Raw genomic sequence first — 23,311 nt, 5'->3', positions numbered from 1 at the left:
AATGATGGAGAAGTGACAGGCCTTCGGTCTGCTATTTCTGCCTTGGTTGGTCTGTGTGAGGTAAAAAAGTACATGCTGTCTTGGCTGAGTATGTGTGCAAACAGCAGCCAGGAAAGTTGTCTTGCTCCTGCTCTCTATGTTGTAGTTGCGGGTCCACAGAGCTCATTCTTAGTCCCAGGCCCCCATTCAGGACTGCTGGTACGCCTCTTGTCACAGCCTCCAGAGATGCATGGCAGGTTGCGGGTTTGTTCTTTCTCTGATGCTGGCTGGTAACTGAGGCACAGAGAGCTTGCATCTTCTTAGCTCCTCTCGTGTCTTACTTACCTTCCTTTTCACAGTGACACAGGTATTCTGTAGACACAACAGGCGTGGCCCAGTCTCATCCTCACATACTTGTGTGTGTCTGCACAGGTATGTCCTGTCTCTGCCTTCACCTTCCCACTTACACATGCTCTGCTACATGTCTGCGCACACTTGGCCGTATAGTTGTAACACACATCCCACATGCATGTACATACTTCGGGGCTGGTGGTGTTTGTGTGTCTCTATATATTCATATTTACTCACAAACGTACTGTCCCACTCCAGCTAAAACTGGGAAAGCTGTGGCAAGGGCAACAGCTGTTTCCAGAAGCCAGCACAGGGGTTTTTATGTGTTGATATATGTGACTTTTTATATGTTGAGTAGCATTTTGTTTAGTCTAACTTTAAATATTCCAAGAGATTGGGTTTCAATCTCTTCTTCCTAGAGGTGATGCTATAGCTTGCCATTGAGGCAAATAGGAAATGTTCACCCTTGCTGTGATGCTCGGTTAGCAAGTTGCTCTCTAGTACTGATACAACAACTCTGATGCCTCGTTCTGGTCTTTCTGCTTGTGGATGGAGGGTAAAGAAAGGAGGAAAGTGGGAGCTAACACATGGGTTGACGGCATTCTGCTGAGATGGACTGGCTAGGACTGATTCTGGAGGAAGACTTTAACCAGTGGAAAGTAACATTTGTCATCTTCAGATTTATCTGGAGGAAAAGATACTTGGTCAGCCCGAGAAATCTGACTGATGGAAGCCAACGTGGCAAGATGATCTTCTGGAAGAGACTGTGGGAGAAGCTGTGTGGGAGGGTGACACACCAGGCTGTTGTAGTGGAGCGTGTTGGAGTGTAGAGTAGGAATCATGCTCCATAAACTGTCCTCAGACACTGTCACTGTCTCGTGCTCTGCTCATGGGGAGCTAGTGGAGCTAGCTATGGCAAGAGCTGTACTTGGTGAGATAAAGCTGCCCTGGGGAATTTGGCTTCAAGCAAAGAGGCAAGAGGTATTCTCTGGGAACATCGCCCTTGGATGTCAGTCCAAGACTGTATCCTGAGTAAGGACCCCAGGCTTCAGGCTCTCACTTGAACTTGACATTCATTTGGGAGAAGTGGCTGCGGAGCATGCAGGAACTGCGAAATCTATGCAAAAGTCTGAGGAAGCCCCCCACACACAGCTCCCACAAACGTTTGTATCAGCGGGTGGTTACTGGCTCCTATTGACATTGCAGTGCAGTAAGTGGAGCAGGGAGGAGTCCAGCTGACAGCAGGACTTGCATCAGCAGGGCAGCCAGTGGGTGAAAATCCCCTGAGGCTCACTATTGATTCATTTTATATTTAATTTAGCAACCCAGATTTCCAAGAAGCAAAGCCATGTTAGGCCTGGCCTGGTGCTGGGCTGTTTCTTTCCATGCCATAGATGCACAGATATCTTCCTGCAACGTCAAGGAGAGCATGTGGCCTTCAAGCCCAATGCTTTTCACTACCTCTCATGCCCAGAGAGCTCGCGGTCTGTATGTGCTGAGGAAGATACACTTGCTCTCTCTTGCCCAGGTGCTGTTTCTCTGGCATTGCAAATGGGGCTGGCGAGGTCTTGGTGAGCGCTGGCTAGCTAATAGCACTGGTGTACTTTGGTGGTGGGGCTGTAAATGCAGCCTCTCTGGAGGCTTCAGGAGGCTGTGATTCTGTAACACAGACCTTTCAAGGGGCACTGCAGCACCACCATGGATCGTCTAGAAACGGTGATAGCTGGAGTTGGTTGCACAGCCTACATGCCAGTCCCAGGTCTGCTCTGTTACACTGCAGTCTTACCACACAATTAAATAAAACGGCCATTGATATTTCTATGCGTCTCCCAGACCAGCAGCTAAATATCCTTCCCTTTCACTGCTTGCTGAGCTTCCCTTTATGCTTGCTGAGCACCAAGCCTTTCTCCAGGGGGAGAAATGAGCCCCAGCCAGCTGCCTGCCTGTGCTGTCGGGGTGCAGAGCTGTGCGGGCAAGGCTTCAGACTGCTTTTTGTTGGGGCGGTATGGGGAGGGTTCGCCCACCACTCATTCAGGTACTGTGAATAAGCTTTTGCAGTGAAGCTTCAGCATACGCGCAGCCTGGGAGGAAACCTTCTTCTGAAGGCATTAGCTCTTAGACATCAGGAACAGCTAGAAGTAGGCAGGTGAGACAGGAAAGATCTTCAAAGGTCTGGAGGGTGATGGTGAGTGCTCCAGCTGCCAGGGCTTTGCTAGTGTAATCTAACGGGAGAAGGGCGGGCTGGGATGTGGTTCTGTGCCAAACAGTGCGTTTCCACTAGACACACCGGTGGTCTTTTCTCCTTTCCCTTGCATTCAGGCCACCGTTTTGAAGATAACCCTGGTGTGAGGAGGCATCTGATGAAGAAACCGTCTCGGAGCCAGATCACCAGGACAAGCAAAAAATTAGCATCAACCCCATCTGTCAAGAAAAAGAAGAAGAAGAAGAAGTTGGATAGAAAGCCTCATGAGGTATCCATGTGCTGTCCTCCCACACTTGTTCAGAAGCCATAAATCAGGATGAGAAACAGGCATTTTATAAAGTGATAAATGTGGTTTCAATATAATTAATTTTTTACATGGCCTTGGGAGTGACATTTCAAGCTCTTATCCATTGTCATGAGGGCTGAACAAGTACTTTTTCAATAGAAGTTGAGATTTCTCTGAAATCACAGAGCTTCAACTTTAGGAAAGACATATTAAAAAAGCCAGAGAAATGATAGTGCTGTTTTGGAAGTCGGCAGCACAGTGATTTCACCACCTCTGGTAAGAAAGTTAGTGTAGGAAACCTTGGGGGGAAACTTATTCTAGCCAAGAAGCAGGCAAAGGAAAAAGATGTTTGTTTCGGTAGAGAGGGATCCAGGTTTGCCTCTTTCTCTCTTCTCTGCCTGTGTCATCTAAATTGAAGCTTTCTGCTGCTCCATGTGCTGATGGAAGCTCCTGCCCTGCTGCCAGTGATATTTGTCCTGTCTGTTTCTGTTCACCAGCCCTCTGGTTAACTAAGGCAGGTTTACCCAGGCATTGCTATAGACCAAGTAGCGCACTGAGGACAAAGCTGAGGCTTTCCACATACGGCTCATAGAACTCTCTGCATCAGGGGAAGTCTCACATCCTTGCTGTAATTCCTGCTAGGTTTTTGTGGAGCTGAACGAACTGGTGGTGGATAAGAACCAGGAGATGCACTGGAGGGAGACAGCCCGCTGGATCAAGTTTGAGGAGGATGTGGAGGAGGATACAGCAAGGTGGGGGAAACCCCATGTGGCTTCACTGTCCTTCCGCAGCCTGCTGGAGCTCAGGAAGACAATTGCCCATGGTGAGTCAGGAACTGCTTTGTGCCACCAGCCAGGGTTTGTGTATTGCTCAGGGACAGGCTGTGCTGGGCAGCTTCTGTTGCTGTTTGGCCACTTACTGAAGACATGCCAGCAGTGTCTCTGTCCATGCTCCTTGTAGGGTGTGGGGAGACAGACAGCCCTGCACCCCATTTTCCAGGGTAGCCCAAGGATGTCCATGTTGGTTCCTTGCTCTGCTTTGCTGCTCTCAGGCACGTGGCAGCTGCGACACCCAGCTGTGTCTGGGCTGGAGATCTTCTGTGTGAGAAGGCAAGGCCTGTCAGGGTGGATGAGAGGGAGCTACAGAGCTTCCAGTCCTTCTGGGCCTGGGTAATTCACTGAAGGGAGACACTTTCTCCCTGGAGAGCAGAGACAGATCCCCTTGGGATGAGAGTCTGGAGTCAGAGCCCATGCAGTCTGCTGCACGCATACATCCCACTGAGTGGGATGTCTTGCTGTTTGTATATTGACATGGTGTTTGTGCTATTTTAGTGAGAAGTGCTCACATCCCACAGGTGATGGGGAGGCAAGTTTTTCTGAAAGCTGTCAGCATGCCAAGACAGAAGCTTGTGGTTTCTGTTGGGACAAAGGTTTACATGGAGGACATGGGACACTTAGGCTTGGGGCATTTTTCAGCTGGGAGCATTAAAATCTGTACCCCAAACAAAGCCTGGCTCCTGGTGTCCCCACAAACACACGTTTCTCAAGAGCACAGACCAAAATTGCCCTGGAGAAAGGCTTCCCAGCAGTTGGCTGGTCTGAGGCCCCTGCCCTGTGTGCGGGCACCGAGACTGGCTGCAGAGGGGAAGCAAGAAGGGCTGAGAGGTGCTTCCAGTGGGAGGAGGGCGGGGTGCTGGTGGGGCTGTTGTGGGATTGCTGTGTTCCCAGAGCACGTGTGCAGCAGGGAGTGCTGCACACTAGGAGCAGGGCTCTTCCCCTCCTGCTGGCAGGCGCCGTCCTTCTCGACCTGGAGCAGACCACACTGCCTGGCATCGCTCACCTCATGGTGGAGACCATGATCATCTCTGACCAGATCAGAGCGGAGGACCGAGCCAACGTGCTGCGTGCCCTGCTGCTCAAGCACAGGTGGGTGAGACACAGACAGGGGCTGCGGGAGGCTCAAGGCTTGTCTGCAAGCCCCAGGCAGCAAGGGAGGCTGGCAAGGATCTGGCTGTACCTCAGATAACTGCATCACTGCCATGGTGGGGCAGGTGGTGGGATAGGGCAGGGAGACTATCTAGAGCAAGAAAATGAGGCTGTGCCACTCCATCTCCCAGCCATCCAAATGATGAGAAAGAGGGCTTCTTTCCAAGGAACCACTCCAGCTCCAGCATGAACTCCATTGTGGGGAACCACCACCACAACCACACCACGGACACCTGCGTGCCCCTCATGGGGGAGGAGCGCATAGAGATGGCTGACCCCAAGGCCCACGAGACGGAGTGCAAAGAGGTAAGAGCGATGTGAGGGGTTACCACTCTTTTCCAAACACACCCTAAGGTCACCCTTTGGCCTGTGATGGCACACAGCAACTCTTGATGCCCACTTCTGGGCTCCGTCACGGGATGCCTCATCATTGCAAGGGCTGAGATCCCCTAGATCACCTGGAGTGCTGGAAATCAGGTCACTGCGTTATGATTTTGGGACCTAATTATAGCCTCACGCTGCATGTGAATGTCTGCTGGAGCTTGCGATGGCAGCAACAGCCCTGGTGTTTGCAGGATGACCTTTCACTGCAAGGATGCCTCACTAGTGTAGGGAAACCAAGGCACAAGGGCACAGTACTTACTTGTTTGTGTTCTCCCCTGGCAGAAAAACCTACATCTCCATAACTCTGAGGGGCACCGTAAATACCTGAAGCTGATGGAGAAGATTCCTGAAGATGCAGAGGCCACAGTGGTCCTCGTGGGTAAGAGGCAACAAGTGGACTCCCCTGACACCAAAAGAGACCAGTTCAGATCCTGATGTGGGCCCAGCTGTGGGTGTTCTCCCTCCTGAGGTGTATTTAGACATCTAGTACATGTTCCCAAAGTTTAAGTGAGAAGGGAGCCTTGTACGCTCTCTTCTGTAGAGATAATGCACATTTTGTTTGTTAGTAGTAAATGTAAAGGGTGACTGGGTAGTTTTTTTCTAAAATTAAGAAGTACTGAACGTGAAGAGGTTGATAGACTCTGCTGTCGGGGACTGGTGCCCAGCTTAGAGGAGAAAGTTTAGCCACCTCACCAAAACATCCCATTTTGCAGCTCAGAAGTGGATAAACGGTGCCCAAGGGACTGATTGCCAGCACTGCTGTAGGGCTTTGTGTTGTTCTCTGACCATTGCTGCCCCCAGCCTGGCTAGCCCATTACACCTTGCCAGCACCTAGGTCCTGCCCCCGGCTAGTTTTGGTTGTTGGCTGTGTGTGCCGAGGAGCTTGGAGTTTTTGGGAGCAGGGCCCAGCAGCTGGCAAGGCCTCTGGTATCGGCCATGTCACTGCCTAGAGATATTTCTCTATACAATTGAGGGCTGTGGGCAGGCAGCCTCGAGCATCAGTGCGTTTAGTGCCTTCTGACCACAAGAGAAGTCCTCTTCAGCACTTTGCTGGCATTAACATCTGAGCAAACAGAACTATGCTACGAGCAAAGTAAATGTCATTGCCTGTCTAGGAGATAGAAAACTTGGGCAAAGAGATTTGGCTGCTTAACCAAGCTGATGCTAAACCATGATGAGGCCAGATCCATTTGATAAATGCACTTTGAATACTCAGATAACTACACACTGGTCATTTCTGTATCTTGGGATTCTCACGGCTGTTGAGATGGCCCAGATTTGCAAGTCTAACACAGAACACAGCTCTTTGCTGGACGCAGATGGCAGAAAGATCAGTAATAATGCCAGAGAAATAAAAGTACTCAATAAACATTTGTGTTCAGTATCAGAAGGAAGCGGCTGGTATGCTGGAGGATGCGGGACTGCTTCCCAATCTGTTAGGTACTGAGAAGGCTGCCAAACACATTCATGAGATGCGGACATCGTCAAACAAACTGTAATTTGTACCTATGAGTCTTTAGAGAACTGGCTCATTTTTCATCCGAAAAAGGTCTAGGAATGCAGGGAACACATGAGAAAAACAGAATAAAGCTAACGGTGTCAGTGCTCAAGAAACGAAGTACGGTGATCCAATACCTATAGGTTGTTTAACCTGACGTCCCTCTCGGCCAAAATAATGGCAGAGCTAATATGGGATTCAATTAATAAAGAGCTAAAGGATAAGAATGTAATTATTGCCAAGCAGTGAGGTTTATGGGAAATAGGTCATGTCAAGCAAACCTGATTTCATTCTTTGATGAAATTAGAAGTTTGTGTGATAAAACTAACTGCCAACATGTAAGAGGCTTCCTTCCATAAGGCAGCGGCTTAGTGGAAAACAACCTTCTGATTTAAAATCAGCCCCTTATAATGTAAGTAGAGCCCATGTGTAAGAGATTGAGTATGTGCTAACTGGGAGAGCTAAAAAGAGTAAGTAGCATTGCTGGGGAACGATCAGTGAACAAGGGACTTTGAGCAGTCCTCAGCATGAAGCTTGGTGTCCTTTCAGTGGTCTGGAAACAAGTACGGAACTACAGGGCTCGTGGGAACCTCCTACATTGCTGTTTCCACTGTTCAAGGCAGCCCAGTACAGCTCACCCCAATGATTAACTATGCTCAAAACATTGCCTCCTGGTAGGTTGTGTGCAGTTCCTGGAGCAGCCAACTATGGCCTTTGTCCGACTAAATGAGGCCGTCTTCCTGGAATCTGTCTTGGAGGTCCCAATCCCTGTCAGATTCATCTTTGTGCTGCTGGGACCGAGCCAGGCCAACATGGATTACCATGAAATTGGCCGGTCGATCTCCACCCTCATGTCTGACAAGGTGAGGAGCTGACCAGCGGCAACGCTGACACAATGCAAGGGAGCTTCAGTAGTTCCTCAGAAGTCAGTCCTGGGACAGGAGTGCTGCTGAGATGCTGTGCAAAGGCCCGGGTGGGAAAGACAGGCCTGAGCAGCTAGCATTTTTAAGAGCAGCCTGGCTAAACCAAGGTAGGATGCTCCAGTACAGAGGGAAGAGTAGGGTAGATGTTTGGTTGGGACAGAGCGTGCGAGGCTGGGAGGTGAAGAAAGGGGGGTATACATAAAAGCAGGAGCAAAGGGCTGCCCAAGGTTAGAAGAGTTGTGTTCAGTTCACGTTTCACAAACAGAGGAGGGGAGGCTGAGTGGTGTATGTGACCATGACATCTGGCCCAGGCGACACTGAAAAGAAGGCCTAGCAGTGCCTGGGAACTGTTCATCAAGAGTTTTGCCAAAGCTTTCTAAGTCCCATGGCTGCGGCGTCCGTGCAGAGGAGCACATCAATGCAGGAGAGATGAGGAGGCGGAAAGGTTTTCCTGCCAGGCACAGACACGGCTAGAAGTTCCCCATCTGGCTAGATGGCAGGAAACTGAAATTTATTATCTTGGTAAGGAATTAAAGACAAAGAAAAGATAATCTGAGCACCTGCTGCATACATCCAAGACAGGAGAATCAGAGGTTCACAGGGTCTTTCTGGCTGGTGCCATGCAACTTTAACCAAATAACAAACTGCCATTCCTGGCATCAGTGCAGACCTCTCCCTGAAATGGGGACTGAAAGGTCCACTCAGAGCAGGTGGGTTGTGGGCAACAAGGGCCCCCAGCTGAAAAATCCCTCCCCAGGAGTCAGCTGAGACCATGCTTAGAGCCAGAAGAGGTGAGCTGCCATATTCCAGCTTCAATGCTGTGTTTGTAGGCTGATCTCCTCATCTGAGCCCTGCTGCTCTGTTGCTGGAGCAGGGGAGTCAGCTGCTGCAGCTGAGGCTGGCTGTAGCAAGGTTTCTTGGTGGCTGGCGCCGTGAAGAGAGAACGGTATCATTTACAGCTGGAAGCTGTGGCTCCAGGGAGTCTGTGTACTGCAGAGACCTTAGCTGTCGCCTACCTGCTTTACAGACAGGCTGCTCACTTGTTCATCTTCTTCTAGCCCTTTCACTGCAGCGATATTCAGGAGGCAATGCAGCACTTCTGCCCAGTTGCCAGCCAGCTCCCCTACTACCTGTAGTAGTGCTGTCCCCTCATGGTCTCCTCAGAGACCTTCCTTGTCATCTCGTCCTTGCTGTCAGGAGCATCTCCATTTTTTTCTGTCTGGTTTCACCTGCACAGCTTCCCTCATGCTGTAGACTCCCATTTTGCCTTCCTCTCCCATATTTTATATCTTTATGTCAAAGTCTCCCAAGAGTCTCTTATGCTTGCTCCTCGCTTACATGTCTCACACTCTGCTTCTTGGTTCATACTTTATCTGCAGTATGTTAGGACTCCACCAGCTTGTCCCTCAAAACTAGGTTCAGACTAAAAGGACATCTATCTGTTGCGTAGTCCTAATTTTGAGCTGCAGGGACAGGAGACACCTGACATATTTCATCTCTGTGGTGTGGGGCTTCTGAAATATTACTGAGCTGGGCTCTGCACTGGAGCCCTGCAGGACTAAGAGATGGCACACAGAGCTTGTAAGGAGGAGGATTTGGCCCGATACAGCAAGTGGTCTGGAGTAAACACTGTCACAGGCTGGCAAAGTAAAGCAGCTAAGCTAGGGAAAGAGGCACCATGATAGCTGGGAAGTGCAGATCTGATGTTGTTTGATGGAGAGGTCACAGGAGGGGAGCCCTGTGGTCTGGTGGAACACGTAGCTACCAGAGATGGGCTAGAGCAGTGGGGCCTGGGGGTGGGGGGAAAGCAAGGAGGTCACTGAGACAGTTTTATAGGGAAGGGGGGATATATAGGGAAGTGGCATTAGGTGAAGGAGCAGTGGGAAAACGTATTCAGCAGTGTGGGTCACAGAGTGGCAGTAGTGAAACAATAGTGGGTGGAGGGACTGGGATGTTACTGAAGGGTCACAGCAAGCATTGTGATTCCAGTCTGTAGATAGCTGAGTGCAGTCCTGGTCTAAGCCTTCTCCCTTTCTTCTTTTCTCTGCCCCCTCAGCACTTCCATGAGGCTGCATACATGGCAGATGACCGTCAAGACCTCCTCAACGCAATCAATGAGTTCTTGGACTGCAGCATTGTCATCCCCCCGTCAGAGGTGGAGGGGAAAGACTTGCTCAAATCCATTGCCACCTTCCAGAAGTTGCTGCTAAGGAAGAGGAAGGAGAGGGAGCAGAAGTCCATGAAAGAGGGGGATGTCCAGGAAGCCAAAGGTCTCTCCACTCAAATTTGGGCAAAAGAGTTTGTGCCTAGTGCCCTCCGTGCCCCAGTGGGCCCTCCCCTCACAGAGCCTGGCAGAGGGGTGAGCGGGGCCTGGCTCCAGCAGTGGGCAGCATTGGTGGGGGGCAGCAGAGAGGGGGGGCAAGGGGAGGCAGGATAGTGGCTGGGGCAGCTGGAGGCGGTGGGATGTGCAGTCCTGGGGGGCCCACCAGGTTAGCACTGCAGGAGAAAGGTCTCCGTGGGGCAGCCCAAGGGTGGCCCTGAATTCCCTCGCTCAAGCCCTGCCCTCCATGCACCTCCAGAGCTGTGTGAAGTGAAAGCTGAGGAAGAGGAGGAGGAAGCTGAGGACGACCCTTTGAAGCGGACTGGAATATTTTTTGGAGGTCTGGTTCGGGACATAAAGCGCAGGTACCCCAAATACCTCAGTGACATCAGAGACGCCTTGCACAGCCAGTGTCTCGCGGCCGTTCTCTTCATCTACTTTGCTGCTCTCTCTCCTGCCATCACCTTCGGGGGACTCCTAGGTAATGGGCCTGCTTTCTGGTCTGCTCTTTGCACGCTGGAACACTGGCTGTGTCTGTGTGATGCTGTGCTGGGGTGGGCTTCGGTGCCGCTTGCTGAGGGAGCGCAGCGGTGCTGCGCTGTGGCCGCTGCCTTGTCCCCTTGCTGCTGCTCGGCCTCTCCAGCCTCAGCTCACTGCCCCTCTCTGAGCGCTCTCCAGGCAGGCTGTGCTGTTCCAGCCAGAGGAGCCCAGGGCTGGAGGCAGGCAATGGGAGCCATCACCCAAGGCTCCCTGGTCTCCATCTGCACTCCCTGCCCAACGCAGGGGACCTCTGACTGGTGGGACAGGGACCTGCCTCCTCTGCGTGGAGTCTACAGACTACCTGTCTATGGAGACAGCGCCTGTGTCTGTCTGTAACACTTACATGCTGTTCTCTTTCCCAGGAGAGAAAACTGAGGGTCTTATGGGGGTCTCCGAGCTGATAATCTCCACCTCGGTTTTAGGGATCCTCTTCTCCCTGCTTGGAGCCCAGCCACTCCTGGTCATTGGCTTCTCAGGGCCTCTGTTGGTGTTTGAAGAAGCTTTTTACAAGGTACTTGTGAAGCAGTGTCCACGCTTGGCACCCATTCGCTCTGCCCATGCGCTACAGAGGGCAGCCAGCATTTCTCAGCTCTCCCAAGGGACTGTGTTACTGTGGACACCCTGCTTCCTACCAGGCTGTCCTCGGTTCAGCTGGGGCTGGCCTTATCTATGCTGACCCTTTCCAGGTCACACTGCTGGGATTTCTGTCTCCTGTTGCTGTGTCCCATGGGCTGACCCTGTTGAGGTGTGACAATGGTGACAGCACTCCTTTACCTGCTGACTGGAAGGGAGGCATTGTCCCCCAGCCCTGTGCTGCAGCCCAGTGGGCACTTGTAGCTGCTTCCTAAAATACTGCTCCACAGTACTTCCTTGTTCTTGAGGCTTCCTTTGAAGACAGTTTCACAACTGTTATCCGTACCCAGATTTCCTTGTATAGGAACCCAAAAACATTCAGTGTGTCACCCATTTTGGAAGTCCCATGCATGTTACTTCTGCCTCTGAGGATGAGCCCAAGGGTGCATGCAGTGATACCTTGGCCAGACAGGATGGACATGTTTTTTTTTTCTCAAGTAGCTTGATCTCTTCACTGTTAAAGCATCCTTGTGTCACCTTACCTCCAAACAGTGGGTTTAATCCTTCTTTTTTTCTGGCTGCTGACATGTCAGGGTGTATAAAGCATGTTTTTTCCTACAGCTAGGTTTTCAGCTTGGGGTGTCAAGAGTTTGGAGCTGGTGATGCCCTTGCGCAGTGGGGATTTCTCTTCTGTTCTGTAACCTCACTTTCCATTGACTGGTTTTGCTTTGCCCAGTCATGGTGTACAAAGGTGTACCTCTGTACACCTGCTTGGGGTGACCTGGCTGGTGTTAATGAAAGGTCTGCAGCTTTACCTGTGATTCCAGCCTTGAATTCGCGGTCTCTGTGTTGGTTGCCTGTGGAGATGAGGATGCCTTTTTCCAGGAGAGTCTGTGATCTTAATGGGGAGGAGATGAGGGAGGCGGCCTGAGGAGGTGTGAGTAACTCGTTGCCCTTTCCATTTCAGTTCTGCCAGACACAAGGCATTGAGTATCTGACAGGCAGAGTCTGGATTGGTTTGTGGCTCATCGTCTTCATCTTCATTATCGTGGCAGCTGAGGGAAGCTTCTTGGTGCGCTACATCTCACCCTTCACCCAGGAAATCTTTGCTTTCCTCATCTCCCTCATCTTCATCTACGAGACCTTCTACAAACTGTACAAGGTGAACCTTCCCTGGGGAGATGGGCTGCCATGTCTCTCAGGCCCCCATTCGAGCACCTTCTACATGCCTGTCCCCAACAGCGACAGTGTCCCCTGCCCCTTCTTGTTGTGACAGTGCCTGCTGCTTCTCTCACCTGCCCAGGTGTTTGCAGAACATCCTCTGCTGAAGTTTTACCCACCGAACGTGCAGAGCAGCCTGAATGCCAGCATGCTTTCTGCGGATGCGATGTCACTGGGAATCAGGATGCAGCCCAACACTGCTCTTCTCTCCCTTATCCTCATGCTGGGCACCTTCTTCATTGCCTTCTTCATGCGCAAGTTCAAGAACAGCCGTTTCTTAGGAGGAAAGGTGAGAGGTTTGTGGGACCCAGACGTTAGGGATAAGGGACGTGCCAAACAAATAATGCTTCTTGCTGCAGCCTTTTGTTCTTCACGGTGTTTGCTTGTTGAAAGTTCGAATGAACATGACCACAGTACTCTGTCCCCTTTGTGTCTTATCCAGCCCTATATGATCACAACTGCACCCTGGAGTGTTGCTTTACTCCATGTGATGCTGGTGCTATTAGGGGACATCCGACAAAGAAACACCAACAGTCCTTTAAATACCATGCAGAAGGGATGGTACCCTGACCTAGGCTGTGGGTGAGAGCTGGCTGTTGATGGTATCTGTGCTGTTCTGCTCCAGTGAGCTTTTCTGAAAAGTCCCCTGGGCCTAGGGAAAGCTCCTTTGGCTGGATACAAGTCTGTTAAACTAGAATGTAAGAGAAAACTTACAATTTTTTCCCTTTTCACATCTGTGCACACAAGGCATCTGTGTAATACCTGGAGCACCATCAGAATAGGCCACTTGGAGCAATTAGCTGAGTGAATCACTTCAGAATGGCTGGATGACTGGGTGTTATATGGGCAGTGGGATGCACAGCCCAATGGGCCAGGGCTGGGCTCCTTATCCTGCTCGTTAGCAGTGCTCAGGTTTGCAGTAGCGCTTGGCCCCGTCAGGCCCTTGGCTTTGCCCTGAGTTCCCCCTAGCAAGGTGGGTATAAGGAGCCGGCCTGTGCTCTTTGCCACTGAGAGTGTTTGTTCTGCAGGCTCGGCGGATCATCGGAGACTTTGGGATCCCCATCTCAATCCTGGTCATGGTGCTGGTGGATTACACCATCACAGACACGTACACGCAGGTAGGTGCCAGCGTTGCCCTCGGAGCCCCTCCTTCAGCACAGCCAGCGATCCGTGCCACACCGTAGCATGCTCTTGTGCAACTGGGGATTTATATTTCCTGCCTTGTTAGTCATAACAGCGCAAAGCAAACAGAGACGCTCCCCTTGTCCTTACTCCCACGCTGAAAGGAAGCTCCAAGGGTCTTGCTGAGACAGAGACCAGAGCTACAGGGACCAGAGTGCCCCTGATACCCCTCTGATATTCCTGCGGTTAGTAGGGGAGGTTTTAGAAGATCAGAGGGAACCAGTGCAGTTAATCCCATGTTTGTAACTCTAAAAACTTATTTTCGTTCAACAAGACAAAAACAATTTATTCACACTAAAAGGGGTGGCATATAGAGTGTTTTCAGTGGTATACTTCATCAAGTTTTTAGTACTTCCATGTGTATGCTCTCCTTGACTATAGGCTACTAAGTGTTTTGATCATTTTATCTCAAACACAGGGGTCTCTTTCCTAGTTTATGCACAAACTTAAGTATTATCAAACATACCCATCTCTCTGGTTTCCTTTTTTTCTCCCTTTTTAATAGATGCATAGTTTTATCCTTTTGTTTTGGTATTTCTGTCAACTAATGCTAGGGAGAGGGTGAAAGGTAATTCCTGTTCAGCATGCAAGCTCTCTATCAAGACAGCCCAAGGCTTAATGGATTCCAAATGCATTCTTTTTCATTTAAATCTCAATGTAAAATCTGGTTTTATCAGATGTTAGTAAAATCATACACTTTGTTACATCCCTTTCATACCGTTCTACACTTCTACAATTAATATCAGAAGCGTTATCATTTCACTATCAACTCAGCATATGTACATGGCTTTCTGAGAAAACAGTACTTAGTTGCACAGCTTAGCTCAAGTACAAGCATTCCAGAAATATTATTCATACTTATGCTGATTAACATAAATGCAAATCATAAACTCTCACTGCAGTGTTCATGCTGACAGATAGCAAGAACTGCTGTAAAGCAGGGCAGAGCCAAGACTTCAAATGCTAGTGAACGCAGGGCTGGGGCCATGTACAAATAGGAGTCTGTGTGGTCTCTGAGAGCACAAACATGATATTCCCACTGAACATGATAAGAGTGAGGACATTTCCAGAGAATGTGTCTAGTTCTGGGGTCCACAGTGCAAAAACAATATTGAAAAATGTCTCAGAAAAGGCTTAGTGTCTGGAAAACTGCCTCAGAGAAGAGTGACCAGTTCAGGGCACTTGGTTGCTCCAAGCAGAGGTCAAGGAGCATTTTAAACATGGTCTGCAAGCCCTGACATGGGGGCGAGGTTCTTGAGGGAAGATGTTGATCTTTTGGACAAAAACCAAGTGAATTCCTGTAGCTGAAAGAGGAAATGAGGCCCTTGTTTGAAACAGGGGACATGGGATATTTTACACTGAAGGGGATTATCCATGAGAAAGTCCAGCTTGGGTCAGGGTTGCTGTCTTATAATCTGAAGCTTCAGACCAGGGAGTCCGGGAGGATCAAGGCTAGACCAGTGTGAAGCTGTTGGCATGTGTGTATTGATGAATAACTGCTCGGTTTTGCGCCTACACCACCAGAAGCTGAATGTCCCGTCTGGCCTGTCAGTCACATCTCCTCACAAGCGTGGTTGGTTCATTCACCCCATGGGCAGCAGTGGGACCTTTCCGTTGTGGATGATGTTTGCCTCTGCCATCCCTGCCCTCCTGGTCTTCATCCTTATCTTCATGGAGACACAGATCACTACGTGAGTACCTCCCCTGCCAACACCAACCATCGCTCACCTCCAGGCAGGCAGGGCTGGGATGGGTGCTGTGCCATTGGTGTGGGGGTGTACCTCACATCCCGGTGGGATAGCAAGGGCAGGACCCTGCCCATTTCAGACCACACCTTCTTGGGTTCTTCCATTGTCTCGTGGCTCTCCTCCTGGGATGCAGTGTGGTGGAGACCTGCCTCAGACAAGCACAGGACAAAACCTCTAATCTGAGGTTGGCATCTGCCATCTCCTGGCCATCTCCTTGTTGTCCCCACGTGTGCCCTGTTCAGGGAATGATCATTGTCCCCAGCTGCGATGCTGTCCATGGGCACTGGACACTTCCTGTGATGTACGTAAGTTGTGCCTGGCTGACACAAACTCTCTTTCCTCCCAGGCTGATTGTGAGCAAAAAGGAGAGGAAGCTGCTGAAAGGCTCTGGCTTCCACCTGGACCTGTTGCTCATTGGCACTATGGGGGGGCTCTGTGCCCTCTTTGGGCTGCCCTGGCTGACCGCAGCAACGGTGCGCTCCGTCACCCACGTCAATGCCCTGACGGTCATGAGCAAGGCCATTGCACCAGGGGAGAAGCCCAAGATTGAGGAGGTGAAGGAGCAGCGTGTGACAGGAGTGCTTATTGCTGCCCTCGTCGGTGAGCCTCTGCTTGGGGGAAGGAGTGAGGGCGGGTCAGGGCTGGCCACTCAGATCTTACCCTGGCTGTGTCCCTGCCCCACAGACCAGCTTGCACTTTGCCCACTTGCTGCAGGATTGCCCCTGCCTACCGTCACACCAGCTCCCCTCTGGAAACCTTGGGTAACCCCCCATGATCAGCCCTTCTTCACAACCCCTCCAGCCAGACCCCTCTGAACCCTTGCACCCCAGGACAGATAAAGAGGAGGCGGGAGAGGGCTGAGTGTGCAGGGGCTGGCCTGAGATGAGCCATGCCCTGAGCTCTGTCTCTGCAGGCCTGTCCATTGTGATGGGGAACATGCTGCGGCAGATCCCGCTGGCTGTGCTCTTCGGCATCTTCCTCTACATGGGGGTTACGTCCCTCACCGGCATCCAGCTCTACGAGCGACTGCTCCTGATCTTCATGCCATCCAAGCACCACCCTGACCACATCTACGTTGTTAAGGTGAGTGAAGGCAGGCCGCAGGAGAGCAGAGAAAGAAGAGGCAGGTGAGAGAGGATGCTAGTGATGCTTAGTTTGGTGACCCCCGAGGGGTGGTGTGCTGCAAAGTTGTGTCCAGAGGTAGTGCAGGATGCACATGGAGGTGATACAATGCTAGGATAGTGTGCTGACAGATTGCACACAGAAGTGTGTTGCCAGGATATTGGATGGACAGAGTGTTCACAGGGGTAAGGCATTGCTTGAATGGCTGTAGAGGCACTACACTGACGGATATGCTGCTAGGCTGCATGGATGCTGACGTGCTACAGGGTTCTGCCTTGCTGTAGTGTACAAACAGGTAGAATGCACAGCACAGCATGCTATGCAAAAGGGTTATGTTTGGCCAGTTGGGCCTTTGTTAACCTGTGCGGGAGGATAATGTGTTCTCAGACTGGATTTACCTCCCTAGGTAAAGACCTGGAGAATGAATCTCTTCACCTGCATCCAACTGGCCTGCATTGTGCTGCTTTGGGTGGTGAAATCGACAGTGGCGTCCCTGGCCTTCCCCTTCGTCCTGATCATGACAGTGCCGTTGCGACGCTTCGTGCTGCCCCGCTTCTTCCATGACAGGGAGCTCAAAGCTGTAAGCAGATAACTGTCCCTGCACTCTTGCTTGCAACACTGTTGTGGGGTTGAGGAGATCCTTGGCTAGCTTGGAGATCCTTGGCCAGCAAAGCTTTGCCTTTCCCTGCTGTTGTCTGGTGGTCTTTGTTCAACAGCAGTTAGGTGGCTTCCTCAGAGCTTGTAGCCCTGGGAATGGAACATGGGATGGATGGGCAGCCTATGGTAAGGAAACAGAGGATCCTGCCACACAGTAAGGGCTTTCTTTTCCATTCTCCTCCTCATTTGTGGCTACTTCATCAAGGAGACACCCTGTTTCCCCACTGAGGCAGCAGCAGGGACAGCCCAGCAACACACCAGAGCCTGCAGCTGCTTGGCAGAGGAGCACTTTACCACAGAGCCAGCACCTTAGGTGCTGGCAGCTCCTTGAGTGCTGTCAAACTCCTGAGTTCCCTTTGGTGAGAGGCCTGGAGCAGCACCCAGAAGTGCTGCGTGCCTGGGTGTTGCTGGCAGGGCAGGAGGCAGGAGCTTCTGTGCTGGACCAAAGCCCCAGTGATCGGGCACTGTCAGAATAAAATGCTTATAGCATTGGGCTGGGGAAGCATGGGTGGGCATGAAGGTTAGAAAAGACAGGCCTTTTGGGAGGGAAAGAAGCGAGAGCTTTGCTCTTCCCAGAGAAGAGAACTGCCTGGCTCGCTGCACGCTGTTCCCTCAGCACCAGGTGTGCCCCGTGCTGGGGGCTGCTGTGGCCCTCAAAGCCCTGTCTCTGTCTCTCCCCAGTTGGACTCAGAGGATGCGGAACCAAACTTTGACGAGGACGGCCGGGATGAGTACAACGAGCTGCACATGCCTGTGTGAGCTGGGGCCTGCCGTCCCCACTCACGGGACAGCTGCTCACGCCTGCTTGTCGCTCCCGAGGACTAACTGGAGACTTGCCGTGAGCCATGCAGTCTTGCCTGGACCAACGAATGGCTGTTCCATAGCCCCGCAGGAGGCAGCCCTGGCTCCTGCTGCCCCATCACTCGCTCAGCAGAAGCTGTGAGTCTCTCTCTTTTCGGACCTGGTGGGCCGAGAGATGCCTCTCACATCCTGAAGCAGTGTGGTTCCAGAGTGCCCGTGCGTCAGGGGGCTGCCCTGTCCCTGCTGGAGGCAGCCTGTGTTCAGTCTGCAGGCGGTGAAGGGGAGCCATGCCAGCTGGTACCACTGTGTCCCACTCCACTACCACGAAGCTTGGGTGTCACAGCACCACGCACCATCGAGCAGTCACAGGGACAGGCCGGTGGATGGCCAGCGGGCTCCTCGCAGGCTGGGCAATGAGAGCAGACTCCATGCTCAGCGGGGCAGATGCCTTCCTCCTGCTCCCTCTGCCTTCACAGCCAAACTGCCATCCCACGCACCCTCCTGAGCCTGGGGTTCCCTGGGAGGCTCTGCCACCAACCCCTCAGTGTGTGCCCCAGTACACAGGTGAGGAGGGACCAGTGCTCTTCTCCGGCCAGCACAGCTCCCCCCGCACCGGTGGGACAGGCACTTTCTGGGCCCTGACGTCTTGCAGATGAGGGGTGCTCTGCAGGCCCTGTCCTCTAGGCCTTCATCTGCCCGGTCACCCTCCCACAGGACTCGTTTCCACTCATGTTTGGCATGCGGGAGGCTGATCATTTCCTCCTAACTTTCCCAACACTCTTCCCAAAAGGAAAACAGCACTGGGAGGAGATGAGCAGGTACCCTTCAGGCTGCCTTGGGTGTGTGCCCTGTTGCAGGGACTAAGGACTCCTGTGCCATTCTGTACATTTAAAAGGGTTACAGGGGTCTGAGTAAAAATTCCTCACAGGTTTATGTCCCAGTTCCAGATCCCCAGCTCCCTGTCCTTGAGCACAAACCACATTTAAGAAGCTATACAAGAGATTTAGTGCTGGAGCATAAAACAGTCGTGTGGTTCCCCTGTTTTTCCCTGCGCAGTGATCCACAAGGGCTGGCTCCCTGCAGCCCTGCAGTGAAGTCACTGAACCCCACGGCCCCATTTCTGCTCACATACTGGGGTGACTTGTCGTCTCCAGGGGTCCCCGCTGACCGGGAAGGAGCAGCATTCAGTACGCCCAGCACTCGCCCCGCTGGTCACCTCCGGGCAGCTCTGACCACCTTTCCTCTTGGCAGGGAAGTCTCCTGGGGTCCCCTGGACCACCAGCCTCCATTCAGAGCTGCCTTAGACACCACTGATAGTGCCCTTGCTGCCTGGGGCCAAGGCAGACGTAGCGGCCACCTTGGCTGCAGCCAGTAGCTCTGGCACGTGGGCGGCTCTGAGGGTAGTGCCCAAGGAGATGGGCAGCCCAGCCTCTCCCTCCAACATTGACTGGCCATCAAATTTGGGATAAGCCACTGCCCTGGTTCCTGTTTATCAGCATGGCTCCTGCAGGAGAAGGTGGGTGTGTCGCTGCCGGGAGGGTCCCACATCTCCCCAGGAGGCTGCAGAAATACCTGCCAGAGAGGGAAACCCTTCCAGCAGCAGGCTCCTGCCCCGCAGCCTGGCCCACCGCAGGGCCCGGGGCGGAGAGACGAGCGTCTCCGTGTGTCTGTGGCCGTGTGTGTCCTGTCCTCCCTGTGTAGTGTAGGAGGCCTGTCGTCGCTGCGTGTTGTGACTCCTCTGACTGTAGTGGAAACAGCTACACCAATAAACTCTTCACAGGAACCACGTCTGGCTCTGTTCCCAAATGAACTGGGCAGCTCTGCAGGGTGTAATGTCAGGGGTGGGTTGGGACCGAGCAAAGAGGGGCAAGGGGCTGGAGAGCAGGAAGCAGGGGCGTCTTTTCCCTAACCATTTGTTTATTTGTCATTTTTCTTTACCACCAGAATCAGTAACTAAAAGTTTGGTAACTGGGGATAGATAAAATTGATCAAAATTCCCCAACAAAAAAATTGTTTCTTGCCTGCAACAGCAGGCAGTGAGGGAACAAGCCTGGCTGGAGCAGGGGGTATCAAACCACCACCCGCACAGGGGCAGGCTCTCCACCGTCACCAAGTGGGCTGGTTACTGCTGGAAACCAAGCTGGCGGAGTTGGAGACCTCATGCTGGCCGCTGGAAACAGCGGTCAAGAGCCCCGTATTTAACCAGGAATGTGCACTCGTGCCTGTGTGTATCTGTATGTGCGTGTGCCTGCACGCTCAGCCGCGCACGTGCCTGTTTCTTTACCCAGCCTGTAGGCACATGCTGAACGGTGGGGTCACGGGTTGAGTTCAGAGGAAACATCTCAATAAATACACGTTCCCTCCACGTTTTCTTCTCAGACGGGAGCCAAACCAGGCAGACAGACAGGCCTGACCCAGCACTATTCCGCATCTCCCCGAGCTGCTGGCTGCTCCTGCCGCAGGGAAGCCACGGCCCGTGCAGCACTGGGTCAGACGTCCTCCAGCCACGCTCAGCCTGGGGCAGGTGCTGGTGCTGCTCTGGGGGGCAGGAGGTGGCCCCCACTTCCCGCAGTCAGGGTCGCTGGTTCTTGCTGGGGCTGGGTTTGGCCGCTGGCGTGGGGCTCATGGCAGAGGGCTGAGCTTGCCCAGGCGCAGGGGTGGTGGCTGTCCTGCTCCTGGGCGGGCCCCGCAGCGGGACAGCCAGCGCCTGGCCCCGCAGCACCCTCTCCAGGTCCCAGCAGCGCTGCTGAACCTGCAGAAGAGGAGGAAGGCAGTATGAGTGCCCAGCTACAGCATGTGCAGCGTGGTCAGATGCAGCCTGGACAGGAGCATTCATGAGCTCTGCCTGCAGGCTGCTCCACCTGCATGCTCCCCGCCGCCTTCCTCAGCTCTGCAGAGGTCCTTCCTCCCCCCAGATGGATGTCCAGCCCTTTCTGTGCATCTCCCCAAGCCCCTGCACGTGGCAGTGCCCCTGCTGTCACCCTGGGACAAGGAGTGCCTGCAGAGACAGCCCGCACCGCTTACCGCGTCGATCCTGCGGACGAGGATGGGCCTGACCTCCAGCTCCAGCAGCCAGTCGGCCTCCAGGATGCTGCGGTGGTACTCCTCCAGCTCCAGGCGCTTCTGCAGCTCCTCCAGCAGGGCAGCATGGCGCGGGCAGCCCCCGGGTCCCACATCCTGGGGCTCCATCGCCATCCCCATCCCCTCGCACTGCTGCTGCAGGCGCAGGGCGCGGATGCGCCGGGTGACACCGCGGATCTGGGCACGCAGGGCGGCCGCCCGCTGCGCGCGGGGCAGCAGGGCCAGCAGCTCCTCCTGGCTCTCCTGCAGCTGGGCTCGCAGCACCCCGGCACTGCTCCCCGCTCCCCAAAATTGTGTCAAGCCAGCAGGGCTGGGTGGCTGGGGGGTCCTGCTGCAAGGCGGGGGCTGCACAGAGCCTGGAGCCAGTGGCGGGGAGAGGCTGTACCGGCTCTGGTGGACACGGACCCAGCGCCGGGCGAGCTCTGCTGTGGCCAAGCTCTGGTGAAAAATGTCAGGCACCAGCCTCAAGACCTGCACGACAGGCCCTGTGTTGGTGAAGCCGTGCAGGTCGTGCAGGCTGCGGGGGCTGAAGGTCTGCTCATGGACAGGTCCCCCCCGCAGCAGCAGCGCCCAGCTCCGGCGGCGGGCGAAGAGGTGCGTGGCCAGGCGCGGGATGGAGGCCGAGGGGCACGAGTCCTCGTGCACGTACAAGTTCTCGCACAGCGGGAACACCACCCTGGCGTCAAACCTCTCCTTCAGCGCCCGCAGGTGCTGCAGGTAGGAGGCCAGCCAGCCCACGTAGCCAGCTACGTCAGGGCTCGGCGAGCCGGGCTGGCGCTCGGCGAGCCTCTCCAGGTGCTCCCAGCTTTCCACCTGCCCCGAGGGGCTCCGCGGCAGCACCAGCAGCAGCACATCGTACAGGGTGCGCAGGTCGAAGTCCTGCCGGCACTGCTGCACGTGCCCCACGAAGGTGTCAATCTCGCCTTCCAGGGCAGCGTAGAGGGCCTCCATGGGCAGAGGGGAGGCAGCTGGGATCGGAGCTCACCTGCGTGGTCCTGAGCCCCGCGGATTGCTCTGCTGGGGAAGAGACAGCAGGTGGGTGGGGAGGAGGCTCATGGGGATGGGGTGGGGTGGAAGGACACGCAGGAGCTGCAAGGGGTGAGCTCGGGGGGTACCCCCACTTCGCAGGACCAGCGCAGGAGGCTGCTGGGTGCTGCCATAACCAGTAGGGTTATTTTGCCACACCACCGAATGCCCGTGTAGTGCAGGAGAGGAGCCAAGGGACTGCCCCGGCCCAGCCCTGGGGGATGCGCTGGGATGTGCAAGTGTCCTGCTCCCTGGCAGGGGCTTGGTGCTGCCGGACCAGGGCCGCACTCTGACTGCCAGCTTCTCCCACCTCTGCTGTCTGAGAGGTTTATCTTTACAGAAGTTAGCGCCCACCCTTGTCTGTCTGGAGAAATCCTAAAAATAGGAAGTCCACTCCCAAAATTATCACCTGAATTATTTTAAACCCTTGTGTGTTTAGGCAAACTATTTGGGTTTCTGTTTCTGCCAGCTGGGTTCAATACGCTTGAGCTCTCTTCTCCAGCTATTTTTACTCTCCGCAGCCAGGAGGGGCTGACACATCTCTGTTAGGAGATAACATTGGCACCATCACACGGCCGTGCTGTTGGGAAATTGCTGGTCAAGACCAGCCCCATGGCAAAGCTGGGGGCCAATGCCACTGGCAAAGTTTCCCCTTCCCCCTGTATCTCTGTAGGTCCTTGCCTGGGCTGTTGTGTCTGCTTCCCAGTCCCTCAAACTTCATAAATGTAAATTGAAAAAACCACAAAAAGCATATCACAGTTCACTTGGACCCCACACATCCCTGTCACAGTGCCAGCCCCCCGCTCTGCCCCCTTTCTGCCCTCCATCCACCAGAAAAATGGACTCACCAGCCCCAGGACAGGCTCCGAGGAGAGGAGAAAGGGCTGAGCCAGGAGGCACCTGCCCTCGTGGGCACGGCCACAAACCTGCCTCCCCATGGGAACGGCAGGCTTGGACCTGTCCCCGGCCTTCCCCAGAGCTGGCTGCTGTCCCCGCGGGCATTGCCCCGTGGCTGCAGGGGAGGGATGCTGCTGCCTCCAGCCCCTCTCCCTCACATGGTCTTGGCCGAGGGGGGACCTGCGGCAGGCTCTCGTCCCAGCCTGGGAGGAGGAGGATGGAGCCGGCATGCCAGGGAGCACGCAGGGAGGGGAACCAGGACTGATTTTGCAGGCTGAGGCCGCACAGGAGAGATCAGGAAGAGGAAATGTCCTGAGCGCAGGCTACCAGCAGACCTCAGCGGCTGCCAGGGGTGATGACATGACACCACGTAACCTCCCTGCTTGCCTGCCTGGGTTCATCGCGCAGCCGGAGACAAAGACAGAGCCGCTCGTGCCTGGTAGAATGGCCTCGCCTGTGAAACCGCTGCACGGCAGCTGGCTGACACACTTTCTGAAGCACGAACCCCGCAGTAATGGTATCTGCGAGCAGAGC

General features: G+C 53.7%; 2 protein-coding genes across 3 annotated transcripts in view; one reads left to right on the top strand and one right to left on the bottom strand.

The window, feature by feature from the left end:
- Positions 1-19,559, top strand: part of SLC4A3 (solute carrier family 4 member 3) — a 34,846-nt gene extending 15,287 nt beyond the window's left edge. For both annotated transcript variants that reach the window (XM_040561667.1, XM_040561666.1), the window contains exons 7-23: positions 2,650-2,801; positions 3,462-3,642; positions 4,609-4,744; positions 4,936-5,110; positions 5,471-5,567; positions 7,365-7,549; positions 9,666-9,879; positions 10,189-10,410; positions 10,832-10,980; positions 12,010-12,204; positions 12,346-12,552; positions 13,292-13,381; positions 14,970-15,136; positions 15,540-15,793; positions 16,107-16,276; positions 16,722-16,895; positions 17,654-19,559. In XM_040561667.1, coding sequence (XP_040417601.1) covers positions 2,650-2,801; positions 3,462-3,642; positions 4,609-4,744; positions 4,936-5,110; positions 5,471-5,567; positions 7,365-7,549; positions 9,666-9,879; positions 10,189-10,410; positions 10,832-10,980; positions 12,010-12,204; positions 12,346-12,552; positions 13,292-13,381; positions 14,970-15,136; positions 15,540-15,793; positions 16,107-16,276; positions 16,722-16,895; positions 17,654-17,731 — 2,846 coding nt within the window. In that variant the 3' untranslated portion in view covers positions 17,732-19,559. The remainder of the gene's footprint in view (positions 1-2,649; positions 2,802-3,461; positions 3,643-4,608; positions 4,745-4,935; positions 5,111-5,470; positions 5,568-7,364; positions 7,550-9,665; positions 9,880-10,188; positions 10,411-10,831; positions 10,981-12,009; positions 12,205-12,345; positions 12,553-13,291; positions 13,382-14,969; positions 15,137-15,539; positions 15,794-16,106; positions 16,277-16,721; positions 16,896-17,653) is intronic.
- A 786-nt stretch (positions 19,560-20,345) lies between these two features.
- LOC121072240 lies at positions 20,346-23,086 on the bottom strand. Its single transcript, XM_040561673.1, has 3 exons — positions 22,729-23,086; positions 20,798-21,871; positions 20,346-20,525 (listed from the first exon to the last, which is right to left on the bottom strand). The coding sequence occupies exons 2-3, from the start codon at positions 21,803-21,805 to the stop codon at positions 20,346-20,348; spliced, it is 1,188 nt and encodes a 395-aa protein (XP_040417607.1). The 5' UTR covers positions 21,806-21,871; positions 22,729-23,086.
- Between the last annotated feature and the right edge of the window lie 225 nt (positions 23,087-23,311).

This window comes from Cygnus olor, chromosome 6 (assembly GCF_009769625.2).
Source record: "Cygnus olor isolate bCygOlo1 chromosome 6, bCygOlo1.pri.v2, whole genome shotgun sequence".
NCBI classification, from domain to species: Eukaryota; Metazoa; Chordata; class Aves; order Anseriformes; family Anatidae; genus Cygnus; species Cygnus olor.
Note: the sequence above shows the minus strand (reverse complement) of the source record. Positions and strands in the feature narration are given on the sequence as shown.

Coding starts and splice junctions, on each gene's coding strand:
- LOC121072240 (XM_040561673.1), bottom strand. CDS start 21,805: ATGGAGGCCCTCTACGCTGCCCTGGAAGGCGAGATTGACACCTTCGTG. Junction 20,526..20,797: donor TCGTCCGCAGGATCGACGCG/GTAAGCGGTGCG, acceptor CCTCTTCTGCAG/GTTCAGCAGCGCTGCTGGGA.